We start from the raw sequence: 18428 nt of genomic DNA on the forward strand, positions 1-18428 counted from the left end.
ACCCATCTCTCTGTTTTTCTCCTCTCTCTATATAAAGGCACTTCCTCGGTAGGATGTTGGAGAGAGTGTGGGTGAAGCTGCTCCCTTTTCCTTGAGCTCTGTTATTTTTCTCTCACTCGTTGCTGCTTTGGGTCCTCCTGAGTTTTGACGACAATGGCGGCAATGCTGAGGCCTGTGCTCACTTTGCTCCTGCTCACGCTCCTCTGCTTCCACATTGCAGGTATTGACATGCATTCTCTCTCTCTCTCTCTCTCTCTGGTCGACTGTTTCCACATTGCAATGCAGGTAGGTGTATGATGAAAAGCCATCATTCTTTCTCATGAACATTTTTGGATTTTGCCTCAACTTTAGTGATAACCCTTCTTGGATACATTCTTGAATCACAAAGATGAGGGAGGGATTTGGGGCGAAACTTAGATCTGTAGATCTCTTTTAAAGCCATTTTGGGTCTGCAACAGGTGCTAAGAAAGAGGGTCACCTCAAGTAGCATCAGGCGATCGTGAGTGTTTTGTTTAAGAGCACGTTCGATTAGGCTTTGCTTTAGGCAAAAAGTAGTAGTCATTAACAACTTGAGATTTTGGTGAAATTATGCCCTTTATGTGTCAAAGTAAATTTTTAAAGTTGCTTCAGTGTTTGAATTAAAGTGATTCCGTGAGAGCCGAAAAGTGATAAAGTGATGTCAAATTACAAGTCACTCTAAACATTCCCTAAATCTAGAAGCTCAAATTGTTGGTAGTTTCATAGGATTCCTTAAGAAGTGACTCAGGATTCAGGACTCTGATTGACGCTTGTTTAATATATTCTAAGCGTTTCTACTGAATTATTAGGTTAATTTCTCATAATGTGCTTAGAAGTTGTGCTTTTTGGATGGATGATGTAGGATTAGTGCTTATGAAGTTTTGTATTGACTTGCATTGTAACATCTGGACCGTGTGAAGCATGAACAGTGTATCGACACTGAATCCTATGAACATTGAGGCTTGATTCGGATGTGCCGGTCCTAACACAATGCTGGACCGCCCGCTTGTAACATTGTTGTATTTTAATGGTTTGAAGTGATGGAAACTTTGGACTGTCCTGAACATCCTGCTTTGTATTGTTGTTATGCAGATGAGGCGTCGGCGACAACCATAACCTTCCTCAACCGCTGCACGCACCCCGTTTGGCCGGGTGTTCAGCCCAGCGCTGGCAGGCCCTTGCTTGCCCGTGGCGGCTTCACCCTGCTGCCGAACAAGGCCTCCACGATCCGGCTGCCACCTCTCTGGTCCGGCCGCTTCTGGGGCCGCCATGGCTGCACCTTTGATGCCGCCGGCCGTGGTCGATGTGCCACAGGGGACTGCGGCGGCTCCCTCCACTGCAACGGCCTCGGCGGCACCCCTCCTGCCACCCTCGCTGAGATCACCCTAGGCAACGACCAGGACTTCTACGATGTCAGCCTCGTCGATGGCTACAATCTCGCCATCTCCATCACGCCATTCAAGGGCTCTGGGAAATGCAGCTATGCAGGTACAAGGATATGAGCTGTTGTACGGTCGATATGCAGATTTGGTGCTGTAGTTGTGGCTAGGATGATGTTCTGCGAATTATATCCTGTGTGTCAAAGTAATTAGGAAGCATGTATAGACTTAGCCGCGTAATTGTTGCAAGATGCTTCAACCTGGTACGTTAAGTTACATATTGCACCCCTTTTTATGCGATTTATAATTAAATAAATGTTGATAATCAACCCGTGTTCATTAAGAGTCATGGGTGTTCGACGACGTACATGTTTTCTAAGCACAATCAAGCTGAGTAATTTGCTCTTGCCGCGCAGGTTGTGTGAGCGACCTGAACATGATGTGCCCGGTGGGACTGCAGGTCCGGGCTCACGACAACAGGGTCGTGGCCTGCAAGAGCGCTTGCTTCGCGTTCAACTCCCCGAGGTACTGCTGCACGGGGAGCTTCGGGAACCCGCAGTCCTGCAAACCGACGGCTTACTCGAGGATCTTCAAGACGGCTTGCCCCAAGGCGTACTCCTACGCGTACGACGACCCCACCAGCATCGCGACCTGCACGAGGGGGAACTACATCGTCACCTTCTGCCCTCACCACCGTTAAGAGACCGGCATTGGGTTCGCATCTTATGTTTCGGACTTTCTGGTTCGAGTGCATTAGTTATTACAAGTATAGTGATCGTATTGTCCTTGGTTAATATGCTGATGATGGTAGTAAGTGGCAAGTGGGAGAGGAGGACTCCATGGTGGGGGTGGTTGTATGCCTGTAGCTGAAGATTGAAGTCATGTTGCTTTAGTAGGTAAAAGATTGATATGTTTCCTTGGACTTAGCCCTACACTTTTATTATATCACAGAGATCATGGTCAGGTCGTGTTCAGGATGTAGTAATTGTCTTTGGACCATATGGCCATTCGCTGGAGGGAAGTTGGTCACCTAACTCCATCTATTGCTTTAATTGCCGAGCCGGTCCAGGCTCGGCCCTCCAAAGGAATCGGGCGAAACCCGGGTTTGGGCTCGGGGACATGAATATCTCCGCTCCATACGGTACTCTCGGGTCGCCTTGACGGCTCCCGATTGTCGATCCGCATTTCATTAACATGCATAGACAGTCGAGAATTGCAAAGATCGTCGCCCTCGGACGAGTCTTGATGGGTCGGGCTCAACAGGAAAGGTGGGTTGCCTAGACCTCGAAAAAGCAGAACTTGGCCCAGTCTGGCATGTGCTAGATAGGCAAGTATATCTAGCATTCACGGGTATATTCTTAGGTCTAGCAGGAAAATTTTGAAAAAAAGGGACGGAGAAAAGAATTCGATTTCAATCTGAATTAATTACCTGTTAACCAAAAACCCCGATTAATTACATTCTATAAAAGTAAAAAATCTAAATTATCTTCCGACTCTCGCGGTCAGCATATTTGGAGTGAAATCTCTCAAATATGCGGCGATGCTTAAGTTTTGACTCTTAATTTTGATTTCGTATATATACGGCGATGCTTAAGTTTTGACTCTTAATTTTACATGAGATATGTGAAATCTCTCAAAATGTTTAATATTGAAGTTTGATGTTTTTTCGAAATTTCGAACAATCTTTCTGTCATCTTCAATTTTAGGGGAAAAAAAAAAGGGACAAATTGAATATTTTCTGTTTAGTAACATCATTTTCGGTTTTTTTTTTTTTGTAATTTTCTTTCTCCTTTCCCTTGGTTGTACAAATTCAATGACTTATACGTGTTGGTTGAGTAAAAAATAAAAAAATAAAAAATAAATGAAAATAGCGAAAACGAGGATCTGTCATCTCCGATGGTGTTTCTATTGCCCGCCTCATTCGCCGGATCATGACATATGTTATTCTCAAACGGCAATCGAGCCAAAATCTCTGAACTTCGTACCGAAATATGCACTCTCACCATCTCCCCTGCCGCCCCCAACCACCGACTAAACCGAAACCATCCCACCATCCCTAGCAAAGCTCTAGTGCCTCCTAGCGCCGCTAGTTCTCCCCCGCTCTTCGCCCCCATCATCATCCATCGTTTCTCTCTTTCTCTAGCGGACCCGCCCGCCCTTTACTCTTCATTGTCTTTGGTAATCTCGTATGCTAAAACATCACCGATTATGCTAGAAGTTATCGGATAATAGAAATTTTTCGAGGTTGTCATCTAATTAGGTCGTATTGCGATTTATACATAGTGATCAAACTTATTTGCTTTATTTATTGATTTATGAGACATGGGGTTTTTCCGACATTCATTTAGTAGCTTTTTATAAGACCCAAAGATATTGACGACGAAATTGGGAATCGAAATGGACGATGGATTTAGCCGTTATTAGTAAATGCAGTCAAACAAGGTTGGCTAAGGTTAATAAGGCTCAGCAACTGGCACCAAGTTGTATCTTAAGGAGCACGACTCCAGATTAAGGCTGATTCTTTCATCGCCTTGTACGGTCGTGGCCACCGGTGTTTCGTGCGACGGCGTAGCGCGCAGTCCGGACGACATAGCCGTCGGCCCATTTGCCATTGCCACAAACAATTCAAATTTCACCGTCTTCCGTGGTCAGCTCACCACTGTTCGACCATCCGTTTAGCTGACAAAAAGGACAGAATTAATTACTCGTGCATATATGGAGATCTAGCTTTGTTGGGGATAATGTGACCGTTGATCAATCCACTTTTGTCCGAAAATTCAAAATCATCCGTCTACTTTTCACGGTTTCAAAAGAGTCCCTCCACTTTTTAAAAAGTATCACCTTCAACCCTTGCGTAGTACTTTTTTTACTATGACCAGTCGATTTCTTCTGTCGAGGACTGTGGGATTGCCGACGTGGATGCCGAAATAGATGTGCCATGCGATGGGTCGCTCGAGATTTGCTCGCCATTTGACGATTATGAATCCTAACCGGGCTACGTGGTTCGGGGCGGAATGCTGGTGAATGTGGTTTGGACTTAACAGTTAACACCTTCTGTTCCCCGCCCATCCTGGACTAAGGAAAATGTTGCGGTCTGGAGGCATCATGGGCGTACGTCGAATGTAATCGAGGTTTCTACCGCCTACTTCCTATGTCCGGCCGTAGCACTGGTTTGTCCGAGGGACAAATCAAATTGATGCTCAAGAACTAAGAATGGCTTTTGGGGTGTCCCTAACCCTAACCCATCTAAATCCTTGATACTATGATCCAGATCAGGGAGCTTGAAAGGAGAAAGCCCGCCATATGGCTACGGCCCTCGCTCGTATTCTCGAAGCGTGGATAAGGGAAAATGCTCGGGACGGCCAACCCGACCCCCGTGGGGGCGTTCATCACCGGGTTAGGTGGGCTGCCGGAATTGAAGAGGATGAAGATGCAAATATCGATGATCCTGTCACCGGAGGCTCTCTCCGGCGAGCTTTCTTCCCTTTTGGGGGGAAGGTCGCATGGCAAGTTAAGCTTCTTTTTTTAAATAAATTGGGTTGACCATAAGTCTTAAGTATGTAGAGAACAGTACATACACTTGCAGAAGATTTCCATATACACTTTGCCATCTACACTCTTTGAGCGATTAAACTTGTGTGATGAATATATTGTAAAGCAATGCGCCCAATTTGTTGATGGGGAGTTGACTACATTGTAAATCAATCTTTACACGAGGTTTCAAGTTTCATCCGCATTACAAAATAATATAGTATTTCTCTATCCTACTCCTTAAATTATATCAAATCACGTATTTGGTAATTTATCTAACTTGTATATGCGCATAGACATTTTATATCGTGGCACATATTTTGCACATTCGGGCCACAAAAAAGAGCCCGGGCATTGGCACGACCCCTCCTCACGGCCTCTCGCGTAGAGGGGTTGTCCCCAAACAAGGCAGGTTGCCATGGCACGGTGGCCGGTCACCGGAACGAAATATTCCTTGCTCGACGAAGCATCTCTTGCTCAAAAGAAAAGAAAAGAAATAAAATCAAGGAAAAATTAATAAAGGGAAAGAGGAGATTAATTAACCAAAAATACCCAGGGCCAATCCTGAAATTTATCGGGCTCGAACCAATGGAAATCGCGAATCAAATAAGAAGCAATGCCGTTCAAAAAAGATCAACGGTCAGGATATGCGACTGCTTTATTTTTTAATTTTTTTTATTTACGGAAAGTGAATCGTAAAAAATAAACGGTTAGGATGCGCAAATATTTTTCTACAGAAATCAGGATCGTTGACTTCACGTAAAGCACACCTTCCCTTTCGGTCGCCCCGCTTAAATCGCCCTCCAATTCGAGAACCTCCCGGTCCCGGTCCTCCCCCCTTCTCTCTCTCTCTCTCTCTCTCTCCAAAAATTCCAACGCTTCGTACCCAATCCAGAACCAGGGAAAAACAGCAGAGAGCTCCACATCCATGGCGACCGCCCCGACTCCGACCCAAAGCTCGACGCCGGCGACCTCCTTCCACCTCCAGCACATGACCGACGCGGACCTCCGGAAGGTGTTCGACCAGTTCGACGCCAATGGCGACGGCAAGATCTCCGCCGCCGAGCTCTCCAAGGTCCTCACCGCCATGGGCTCCCCCGTCTCCCCCTCCGACCTCGACCGCGCCATGGACGAGATCGACACCGACAAGGACGGCTTCATCAGCCTCCCCGAGTTCGCCGCCCTCTGCCGGTCCGGCTCCTCCGCCGAGTCCGACCTCCGCGACGCCTTCGACCTCTACGACCAGGACCGGAACGGCCTCATCTCCACCAAGGAGCTGCACCTGGTGCTCAACCGCCTGAACATGAAGTGCTCCGTGGAGGACTGCGCCAGGATGATCAAGTCGGTCGACGGCGACGGCGACGGCAATGTCAATTACGAGGAGTTCAAGAAGATGATGGCTTCGAAAGGTCCTGGTAACTGATGATGGATCCGTTCCTGTTCTGCATCTGCCGACAGGTTTGAGATTTCAAATGCCGATCTCGCCATAGCAGCAGATTGATTTTTACACTTTCCGATACGCAAGACTAGAAACGAAACAGATAGACATAGGCTATTATCTGACTGTTTTTGGATATGATTTACGCCTCTACTGATTCGGATCTCCCTAATCTGGAACCACTATCTGATTTGATTCCCATTGACTGCAAAAGATCAGATGCATCACTTCGTCAAGACTTTGAATCCTTTCCTCAATAAACTTGTAGATCTTTCTCATATTAGTCTCATGGCTGGCTCTCCGGGAACAAGCGATGCACGGATCATCCAGTTCATCCCACCGATCCGTGGGGTTTAGATAATTAAATGCGTGCCATATTGATCGAATGCATGTGGAGGTCGAAAATTCGTAGCATTGCACATTGCAAGATTTTAAATCTCATGTGATGTGAAAAGAAGTGACAAACCAAAATTGGCTCCACATTCTGGTGGCCACCGGCTAAGTTGTTGGGAGTTGGACTTGGCACATTGCATGTCGGCCCCATTCCAGACGACGGGGCCGAACTCCGGCTCTCGACTCGATTAGGGGACAAGCGAAAGAACCGAACCAAAGTTTCTAGCTCGATTTTCGGGCATCATAATCAACGTGAAGGCGTGGGCATCATGTGGAAATGGCCGGTGAGTCACATGACTGTTTATGGACTTCCCTCTTGATCAAAAGCTATGGTGTCGCATGTAATAAATGTGGAACATGGTCAGACACGAGTTAGGCGGATCACACCATTTTCTCGTCTGTGCATTTTCTTTGCTAAAGTTTAGGACTTTTGTTGAAACGATTGATGGATTCCAAGGACTGCCTAATGAAAGAAGACGCATATAGCGATTTAGTTTTTATTTGTTTATTATTTTTCGAGTTTTCCATCTTCTTCTCTGGACCCATCTTGCCCCCAAAATAGCGTGCCGACCTCAGGCGGTCGGCCCAAGTGATATGTAGGTGGAGATCGGGGGTGGTCGGTTTTCGAGGTTGGGATCGAAACCTCGGCAAAAGCTCTCTTGTAAAAAACAGTTAAAAACTGCTAGTATAATGGTGGGCACGAAATTATCCACATTAGTTGGCATTAATGTGGATAATTTTTGTAATTTTCATTATTTTTTTAATTCTTGAATATGCTTTTTTTTTTCTTTCTTCCTCTATCGGCTATAGGTGAGGGACAAGCTTGCCAGTCTCAATCGAGGAAGAAGGACAAATGAAAAAACAGAAAAGGAATGAACGATGGAAAATAATTAAAGGAAGGTGAAGGAGTACGGATGAAAGATAAGGGAAAATGTTTTCCTTGACTAATTTCCTGAAAATTATTTTCCATGAAACAAACAGAGCCTTAGCGAAAATTGTTAGTCTTCTTATATTTCATAATATGTGGCCGAAAATGTTTTATGATATTTACATTTCATTTGGAAAATGATTTCAATCTCATAACCCTGTCTAAGGTAAACAAAATTTTGAATTTTCAAATAATTTTTCCCTTCTTCTTGGGTCGGTGGTCGGCCACAGGAAGGCCCAACGATCTGCCACAAGCCATGGGTGAGCTCGAAAAAAATTAAAAATTAGAAGTTAAAAAATTGGAAAATTTGAGGGTTATTTAGGAAAGTATTTTCACCTCTTTAGACTCGGGAATCCACTTTTCTAAGTTTATATGTGAATATTATGTTGACCGCACATGATTTTATTTTTAAAATTCAATTTATTGTTCCGCTATTTTGCTCTCATCAAACAATAAATGAAAAAATATACTCTTTTTTTGGAGATGAGACAGACAAAAATAGTTAATTTGTGAAGCGAACGATACGTCGTCAATAGATATATCGCTAAATAATAATTGGCGATAGTTAATCCGTAGTTGTAAATTCTACTCGGTCAAAAATTGTAAGATTGAGAAAGTCTTCTGAGCAAAACTGTTGTAAGAACAACCTCGAGACATATTTTTGCAACCAAGTGGGGATAAATTTAAGGATTATTTGCGAATATCTTCTCATAAATAAATTATTACCAAACATATTCATTTACGTGCTCCTCGGAAGATTTTGAAAATTTGCAAAAATCCGATCAAGTTCGGACTCCGATTGGCCCAATAACATTCACCGTTGGCGATGTGAACCCAAGCTCATGGCGCATGAACAAATCTTACATTTTTCCAATCCTTGCCCTTTTCTCCATTTCTTTTCAGTAGTCCGGCAAAATTTATAGAAGGATAAATAGCCCCTTTCCCGCCACATTTATCCCCTCCTTTATGTTTTTTTTTTGTCTTTTAATTAATTTATCATAATGCGAGTCTCATTTTTTTTTTGTCTCATTCATATATCAAAATAATAGTTCGAGAGTTACATATTTCAAGTCTAGCAAATTCCAAACAGCATATGAACAAAGCAAAGGCCATAAAGCAAATAACACCACATGATTTGTGACTAGAAGGACACTCTCATACCTCCACAAATCTGTCAATGTAAAACTTCGACGGCCGATCGCCTGATTGAGTGATGAGTACACACGCCAAGATCTTCCGCTCTATTTGCAACGGCCTGTGGTGCACATCTAAGTTCGACGTTGTCATGTCGTGCGGAGACGCCAACATCGATATGGTGAAAAAAATACAAATCAAATGCCTATAAAGAACTCCCATCTATATGTAGATCAAGTTTGGGAGAGCAAAATCCCCACAACTTGACCTAAATTTGTATCGGGAGGAAACCGGCTTAATCTTAGAGAAGTTATGGAGGCATGTCACAAACATCCTCGGTAGACGGACGGCAGAACTAATCTCCTCGTTCATCTAATATCAGTCGCAGAAAGTTATTCACGAACACAAAATAAAAGCTTTCAAGAGGGAAGAGGAAAACAGGAAGGGAAAGGAGCATGGAGAGAGAGGGAGGTACAGAGAGAAAGGTCCTCTCCCTCACTCAAAGCAACTTGGCGGCGGTTTTCCAAGGGAAAGGAGAAGGGGAAGGCAATGTCACTTGAAAAGCTTGAAAATTTTTACAGTAGAGAAAAAGAATCGTCAGTTTTGAATTAAAACTCTTATGACACTCAAAAGCATTCCAATAAATGGTAAAAGAACCTTCAATTTGAGGAACGAGTTCTTGTTAATGGTAAAAGCGACCGATACATATGGACCTTTCTTCTCGAAACATATCGATGCACACTCTTAGTCATATAGACTCGCATTTTCACAAGATCGAAAATGAAAACACATAAATAACTTCATTCGATTTTTCCTCTTCAAAAGTCTAGGTCACAAGCTTTCCATTGGCAAAAAAATCGAGTTAGCAGAACATCTGATGCAAGGAAGGTGGTGCGATACAACATCTTTTTAATTATGGTTCTTCAATCATGAGGTTATGAGTTTCTCTCTCTCTCTCTTTTTTTTTTATGTGTTCGAAAAGGTTATGAGCTTTACACGCCACAAAAATGATCAATTTTTTCAAATCTCGACTTCCAATAATTGCAGTACATTTGGCCTGAATTTCAAAAATTCGAGATCCGGGCACATCTTTTAAAATAAAGTCGCATCTTCAAAAATTAGGATCACGAGCTTTTAGTTGGTGTAAAAATTGACTCAACCGCACATTATATGGAAAAATTTATATCCAATCGAAATTCAATTAAATTTGGACTAAAATAAGTAATAAGGGAAAATATCAAGTGCCTAAGGACCCGAGTTTCAACTTGACATATTAATGAAAGGAAAATGCGATTTTATTGTCTTGCATCTCGAAAATACAAATACAATTTTGATTTAGTAAATTGCGAGCCAAAATATTCACCCTCCAATGCAACATATATATACCAATATGGTCTCCAATATTCTCAACGATGTCGTATGGAAAGCGACAATCTCTTAATACAAGTTCCTTCATCTCCCTAGTTATTATCAGTATCTATGTCTTCGCCAATACCCTCATCTTCATGTGGAATCACGATGGCCTCGTGATATTGATAATCTTGGGAAAAGATTTCTTTTTGATTTTTAGATGCACGGGCATATTTCAGACTACAACGAAAGATTGAGGTTTTTTTTGGATAATAAATTTTCGTAATGGAATTGGGATTTGGCCTAAAGTTGGGAATTTTCTAGGAAATTTGCTCGATAGTAAACGACTTGTACGGCCATTTTGTAATTGGGAAGCAGAGACGTTTTTTTTTTTTTTTGCTAATAACAATCGAGTCCAGTCAAAGAGAGTTGACTTTGAATTTTCGTTGAACCTGGACTTATTGTGAAACGTCGTACTCGTAGCACCAGCAGCAGCAAATGCCAAGAACCTGCACTGATTAGACGACCAAGTTCACGAGAACCGTCAGATTATTACACGATCAATGTTTTTTTTGGTCATACATTCGGGCCAATGAGTTGTCACGTATATTGCTAGGAATCAAAATGAAAAAGGCGTTCAAAGAAAAGAAAAAGGGGTTTATGCTCCTTTATTCTCTCTTTTTTTTTTTAATATATACTTCGATAAAATTTCTCCCCATAAAAAAAAAAGTATAGACGAAATTCCATTTGATGAGGACACCGTACGTTTTCCTTCATCCTCGTCCGAGGAAACTTCCTCCAATTATGTCTTTGAATTTATGGGTCACAAGCACCGACATCACTCATCTCTTATTCGCGTGTGATAAATTTATCCCAATAAATTTTTTTAAGGACCAAAAGTCCAACATTGGTATTTAACCGAGATTGATTTTTTTACCACAAAAAAAAAAAAATCATAAACCGATACACCTGTGACAAATTTACCCTCCGCTAGTTTCCTTTAATTTGCATTTTTAACGGTAGAAAAATGCTATTTTATCGTCTTGCATTTTTAAAATGCGAGTCAATATGATTAAGAATCTTCGCCGAACTAGAAATTCTAATTGTCCTACATTTTCGAAATGAAGATTTACATGTGCTCATCAATGTAAGCATGCATAGAGCACGTTAAAAATATTATCCGTAATTTGGACGATTAAATTGTCTACTTTTTATTTATTTATAAAATTAATTGCATCAAGATACATGGACAAATTCAAGATGAACCCATGTTTAATTCGGTTAACTAGATCACATCTACATTACCTTCCCCCTCACAATATCTAAAAAATCACTTACAAAGCCACATTATTTTTGCAATCACATCGTTAACAAACTCATTTGCAATGATCAACCGTAACAAAGTCATCAAAATCCTTATACAAGCCAAGTAGTCATTAGAAGTGAACCGGTTCCCTAAAAACAACAGCTAATCGGCTCGGGGAGGGAGGAACCTCTGATATTGTGGCTGTGCAGTCATCAGAAGCTGAACCAGTTCCCTAAAAACAACAACTAATCAGCTCGGGGAGGGAGGAGCCTCCGATGTTGTGGCTGTCCTGACTACTTCCGTCCTCTGCCCCTGTCGCATCAAACTTCACCAAAACCCTACCTACATTTTGAGAAAAAACAATGTCCTCATGTTACATGCACATGCTTGAGCAACTCCGAAAAAAACAACCCATATTTTGAACCATTAGATTACCGCTTTCCTCATTTTTATTTTCTTATTCACTTCATTAATGTCGCCATCAAGTGATCCTAGCAAATCCTCGTCTTTCCTTCTTTAACTCTACAGGCTGAGCCATACATGGTCCACACAACCAAATTAGTTGTAACACTAGCTTACTGGGAAAAACTCATACACTTGTGTGACTAACCAAATAAAGTTACCTCCATAAGTCTTATCATGGGAAGTTTTGTAATCATAAAACTTCTCATACAGTTGTTCAGCCTCTTGTTCTCGCCCTTCAATCTGCTATCGTACTCTCCAGAGCGCCTCTGGAATGCATCTACTAATCATTGTCTGCAAAAGAAACGCATTCGTCATATATAAACATTGTATTGCAACCAAAGTTAACATTACCAATTACATGTATAACTTATTAAATTTACCCATTTTCCTTAAAGTATGAGTAAGCTTGATCCATCTTAGACTTGATCTTAGCCATCTCGCTGCAAAACAAGTCTAGCAAAGAGAAGTTCTAGACAAATTAACTGCAGTAACACGAGTTCTCTATAAAAGAGACCAATTCTCTAGTTACCGTTTCTCAACCATGTCCAACTGAAATGTTACCTCGACTAGTTGAAGATGTAAATTGACAATCTTGGATGTAGAGGTACATATTCATCAAAAAACATATAGAGCCTTTCTCGAATGCTTCGTACAAATTCCACATGATCATCCATATCCAACTTCGAATAGCAAAGTTCTAACAAGTGTTGTTTATAGTGAGGATCTAATTCAGAAACAAAAGATAAAGACGACTGGGTCACGAGATTGAAAATGAAAAACAAAATTACTTTGACGAGATAGAAAATGAACTAATATTTTTTTGTTTTCATATTTTTCACGAGACTGAAAATCAAAAACAAAATTATTTCAATCGACATATAATGTCCGAATCAACCCACTACTTTCCCTTCAAATGCGGCTTAAGTACACCCCAAGTGCCATAAGTTGTGTACGACGCTCACTTTAGTGTCAAAACTTTCAAATCGATCACTTTAATGCTAAGTTTTTGTAACTTCGATCACTTGATTGCCAACTTTTTTTAAAAACGATCATTTAAGTGCCAATATTTTTAAAAAACGATCACTTCGGTGTCAAATTCACCGAGCCACGTCATCTCAAATATTAATAAAAAATAGCACGTGTCGAATTTTCGGCAAGCCACATTAGCTCGGGCACTAAAGTAATCGTTTTTAAAAGAAGTTGGCACTTAAGTGATCGAAATTACAAAAACTTAGCACTAAAGTGATCGATTTGAAAGTTTTGACACTAAAGTGAACGCCGTAAACAACTTATGGCACTTGTGGTGTACTTAAGCCTTTCAAATGCTATGAATCAAAGAGGTTTCCGTTGGCAGAAAAATCAAGTCGACTAGATGTATGAAAAAGTTATACCTATTCAAAATTCGATCAAATTTTGATTAAAATGAACAATAAGTAGAAGATATCATCTTTCCCCTCCGAAAAAAGCCCGCACCTGTGGTTGAAGTTGAAATTTAACGAAAGAAAAATGCGATTTTATCGTCTTGCCTTTTTAAAATGCGAGTCTATACATTTTCAAAATGATGATTTACATGTAGCCATCAGTCTAAACATGCATAGAGCATTTTGAGAATATTCTCCGTAATTTGGACGATTAAATTACCCACTTCTTTTTAGTAAAGATCATCCAGTTTAGCACTCTTAAGCACCTGTTTTAATTTTGAATCAATATACACGCTCTCATTCCAAACAATTTTGATGTTAGATCATTCAATTCATCAATTTTTATTAGAGCCTCGATTTGTATGTGGCCTATTCCATAAATTCCATCACGGCGTCCGTTTTGGCCCGAATTCTTGAATTCGCGATTTGACACATTTTTGAAAATTGAATCGCATTTTAAAAAAAAATCACCTTCCTAAGTCTTGTTATCGGCAAGTAATATACTTAGTAAGATAGTGATAAAATAAGAGTGTGTTCAGAGATAGAAGAGAACTGGAAAGATTTCGAATCTCATTTTTGTGTTCGTATTCCATCAAGATCGTTTCCCTTTTTCACTTTAACTTGGAAAAACGCAACTATTAGTCTGGTGATAGGCTAATGAAACTTCTCATAGACCCAAAACGGAAAAAATCTAGTTGACGATATTATCCCTTCCACTATAAAAATCATTACATAGAAAGGTAGTGTCGACATATTTACTAAGTACTTCAATGAAAAATCCGATATTTTTCTTAAGTTCTTTTTGATTCGCGACAAATAAATACTTAAAAATCGTTTTCTTAAGATTAGTAACTTATAGGTTCAATTGGCAGTTTTATCATGCCATCAACTCATGAATTCATCCGGTAACTCTACCACGCCATCTACTCAAACTTATCATTACGAACCTTTCATGTTTGTCTCCACAATTCTTCGTTCCACATGTCTGCTTGTGGTTCCATTGGTTATAGTCCTCATACAAAACACAATTACAAACAAGTCCGACGTAATCCTCGAATCTCCGGGAATCAACCTCCGGGCATTCCGTGACGCAACTTAGACCTCTACAGCATACATCACTGCAGGCACTTACAAATAACACATGTCTTACACAGACGGGATCTTCTTCGGCAATAATCTTGGAGATATCACAACAAACTTTCACCAACCTCCCACCAAGTAGTCCAGGCATTTCCACATCCTTGTCCATGGTACTTCAATCCACTCATTATTCACTCATTCACCACTCCGATCTTGAGATGCAATGCTATGCATTTTCAACTTTTTTTTCCTTTTTTTAATCAAGTTTAATGCAATGTATTGTTTAATAAAGGTTAGACTTAGCCCGATATCGCCTCGGCCTTTATCGGAATCGAACTTCTCGGATTTGGATCTGAACAGGATGAAGGGGGAAGAGGTTGAGGATAGACGTTGGATTTACGACGGTCCTCCGTGGCCGTGCGGGATCGGTCCAGAGCCTAGGCCCGAGTGGTGGCGGCGGAGACTCTTGTTGAGTGTGGGCGAAAAACGGTGGTGGAGGTGGTGGGATTGGGAAGGGATGTGAGCGACCATGACGAGGGGAAAGGCAACAAAAAGTGGGGTAGGAAAATAATGAAAAAAATAAAAATAAATAAAAGTAAAAAGCAATTAAATAATCGACTTAAAAAATAAAAAAAGAAATGATAAAATAAAAATAAAAAAAATTATTAAAATGAGTGGACAAAGAAAAATCAAATCTAATTTCCCACGCCAAAAAAGGGAAAATGTTTTTAAGTTCATTATTAGATTTATGCCAAACATTGAAAAATATGATCATTTTTCTAGAAATTGTCTTCCCGAAAAACATTTTTCAAAAGTGACTCATTTTTTGTGAAACAAACAGAGCCTTAGGCATGGACAACGTAGGTACGAGAGTTGCGTCTTTGATTGTGCTTTTAAGTGGACAAACCTCATGCCGCTTGACCATCTACTTGCAATAGAATCACTCGAAGCACCCTATCATAATCGGTCAATCTGTGGCATTCTAAAATTTGATCCAACTTGCAAGAAGCTATGCAGAAAAAGTATACTAGAAGTACCATAACTTTTGTACTACGTTCACTTGAGTGTCATAACTTTTAAAATGTTCACTTAAGTGCCATAACTTTCAAAAATCGTTCACTTGAGTGCCATGCTGATGTAGCGGCTGGAAAAGCTGACGTGGCAGTCGGAAAGCTGAAGTGGCTCGCCAGAAAAATGACATGGCAAGTCGGAAAGCTAGTGTGGCACGCCAGAAAAGTTGTTGTAGCACTCAAGTGAACGATTTTGCTTCGACGTGGCACTCAAGTGAACGATTTTTGAAAGTTATGGCACTTAAGTGAACGTTTTGAAAGTTATGGCACTCAAGTGAATACCGTACACAAGTTATGGCACTCATGGTTGTCGCGACCTAAAATTCGATTTTCCAGGTTAACGGATTATTAGGTTAATTAGATTAACTAACCTAATTCGGTCTCTCCCAAGTCCTACTGAATCGTAACTTAGGTTCAATTACATGCCAAGATTTTAAATTGGAGCCACCACTAATCTTTTGTGGTAGGTACATTAGAAACCTAAATAAAGTAATCGGGAGAAAATACTTTATTTCATAAGAACCAGAGATTATATGGATTTGGGGACTTAGTTACATTAAATTTTCAATTAATGCCCTTTCGGTGCTCGATTTTCATGAAAAATCCTTAGTTTGATAATTTGAATTAATTTTTTTTTGGGGTTTTCTTTTATTAAATGCAATGCTAATACAATCTACCTATATGACATATGAGATGTAATGACTTGGAAAAAATGCGTGAGATGGCATAATGACGTGGCAAATATGCATGACAAGGAAAATATAATAATACAAACTAAACTAGAATGCTATGCAACGTGAATGGTATTTTTTTGGTATATTTGTGTATTTTCGGATTTGTGAAAAAATAAAGGTAAAAACTACCCTAACGTGAAGTAACATCTAATTTAATTTGAGAAATTGATTTCTCAAAGTCCTAATTTTATTAGACGTTATTTTACATGCAAAGGTATGAGAGAACATGATTTAACTTAAGAAAACGTGACATCTTTTTGAGATTTTTTAGGAATTTATTTAGACCATGAAAACAACGAAATTTTAACAAAAATAAACAATATTGCCCATAAAACACCTTTAAATCCGAAATTATGATTTTATTCACAACATCTCCCAAGATTAGGGTTAGCAAGTGAATATATTATGGAATTACTGTCGTCCCTATATACATAGGGCAAACCCTAAAATTCTATTTAGAAATTAGCCATCCGCTCCTCGAAATCGAGGATTTGATATCTAATTCACACGTACGGGGACAATCGTACTTCGAGATCGAAGTCATATGTTGCCGTTAATGTACGTTTTCCGAGGGACAAGGCGCTAGGGAGCATGTGTTATGGGCAATATTGTTTACTAATGTTCAAACTTTATAAAAATAAATGGAACATATAAAAGCAAACAAGATGCAAAAATAAACATGCTAAACATAGAAGTAAAAGTCAATCGAGGCCGCATGAATTTCAAAAATCCATAGGGTATTACCAAAATTTTAATGGGCATATGGCCCTATCCACAAAGGATATTCATATCTTTTAAAATTGGAAAATTATCTCTTGAGATTTGAAAATAATTTTCAGATAACTATCCAAATTTTAAAAGATATGAACAAAATTTTAGCGGATTTCAATTTAGACCATAAAATAATCTTGAATATTCCAAAAGATGTGCACAGAGATATGATCGGGATTCTGATTATCTTAGATTCAAATCAAATATCCAAAAATATGCTGCAAATTCAAGAGAAAACTCTCAAGATATACACAATCATCCGCAAGCCAAAAGATATGTAGAAAAATTCGAATTTGATATGCGAAGATCAAATCTCATCCTTGAACGACCCACAAAATCTCAATTAAATATAACTATCCTTATTTTATCAAAATTCACTTTTATCTGGTCGATTTTAGAATATGCAAGATAATTCAAAGTCAATCAAGATAAACGAGACGTGAAGTTCATCCAAATCACGTTCAGATTTTTGCATCTAACAATATCAAGGGTAAAATCCGAATTTTTCATGCATGCTTTCAATTCGATAACTTCTTGTAACTCGGACTAATATCAGTGATTAAAATTTAGCAAAAATAAAGCACAAAGACAAGGAATCAATCACATAGATAACAAATTCTAAGATATGACAGATTAGAATTCTTTGTTACCTAATTCAAAGCTTGAGCCGAAAAATATTGGTGAGCAAATCTCTCAGACCGATCGGCTAAGGAGTATCGTGCACGCCTAAGAGCTCCGTCGGGATGCTTTTGCGGCTACGAGGAGGCTCGATTCACAACAGCCGCTTGAGCACCAATTCACCTAGGAAAATAGCTCGAAACAGAGAGGATGTTCCGCAAAACAAAGCGGAATAAGAGCGCAAACAATGGGCAAAACTGTATGCCAAATCAATGAGTAAAACCACTAAAACAGTGCTGTTTTTGCCCCTGGACAGCAGCAAAATAAGTCCAGAACAGCAGTATATTATCCTCAAACAGCAGCAAAGATTTTCGGATTAAATCGCAGTTGAAACTAGCGTACACAGCAGTGTTTTTTGGACCCTAAACAGCGAGCAGAGGCACCGAACAGCAGCCAAGGTCGGGCAGTGATTTGGGGTGGCACAAACAATGAGCTGCCGAGTTCCCTCCCTCTCTCTTTTCTTAGGTGAATGCTATGTGTGTGAGCAGAAAAATTGCCGACCCCCCTTTCTCTCGTGTATCTCTCTCTCTCTCTCTCTTTTTTTTTTTTTTTGTGCGTGAAGAATCTCCCCTCCAATAGTTTGGTGGTCTCCCCTTTTATATTAGAAAAAATGTGCATCTTGAGAGATGGTCTTTCCCTTTTGTAAATATTCATGCATATCTTCTTGATTTTTATTTCTTTTTGCTCCTTCAGCTGATATATGAATATATTCGGCTTGATTTCCCCACACCC

At 40.1% G+C, this 18428-nt stretch overlaps 2 protein-coding genes across 2 annotated transcripts; both read left to right on the forward strand.

Moving 5' to 3' along the window:
* LOC115743607 (thaumatin-like protein) lies at positions 1-2446 on the forward strand. Its single transcript, XM_030678456.2, has 3 exons — positions 1-220; positions 1111-1506; positions 1814-2446. Exons 1-3 carry the CDS (start codon positions 154-156, stop codon positions 2095-2097), a joined length of 747 nt encoding a protein of 248 aa, XP_030534316.1. The 5' UTR covers positions 1-153; the 3' UTR covers positions 2098-2446.
* A 3328-nt stretch (positions 2447-5774) lies between these two features.
* Positions 5775-6531, forward strand: LOC115743477 (probable calcium-binding protein CML27). Its single transcript, XM_030678270.2, has one exon. It carries the CDS (start codon positions 5857-5859, stop codon positions 6349-6351), a length of 495 nt encoding a protein of 164 aa, XP_030534130.1. The 5' UTR covers positions 5775-5856; the 3' UTR covers positions 6352-6531.
* Positions 6532-18428: the final 11897 nt, after the last annotated feature.

Source organism: Rhodamnia argentea, chromosome 6, assembly GCF_020921035.1.
Source record: "Rhodamnia argentea isolate NSW1041297 chromosome 6, ASM2092103v1, whole genome shotgun sequence".
Taxonomy (NCBI): Eukaryota; Viridiplantae; Streptophyta; class Magnoliopsida; order Myrtales; family Myrtaceae; genus Rhodamnia; species Rhodamnia argentea.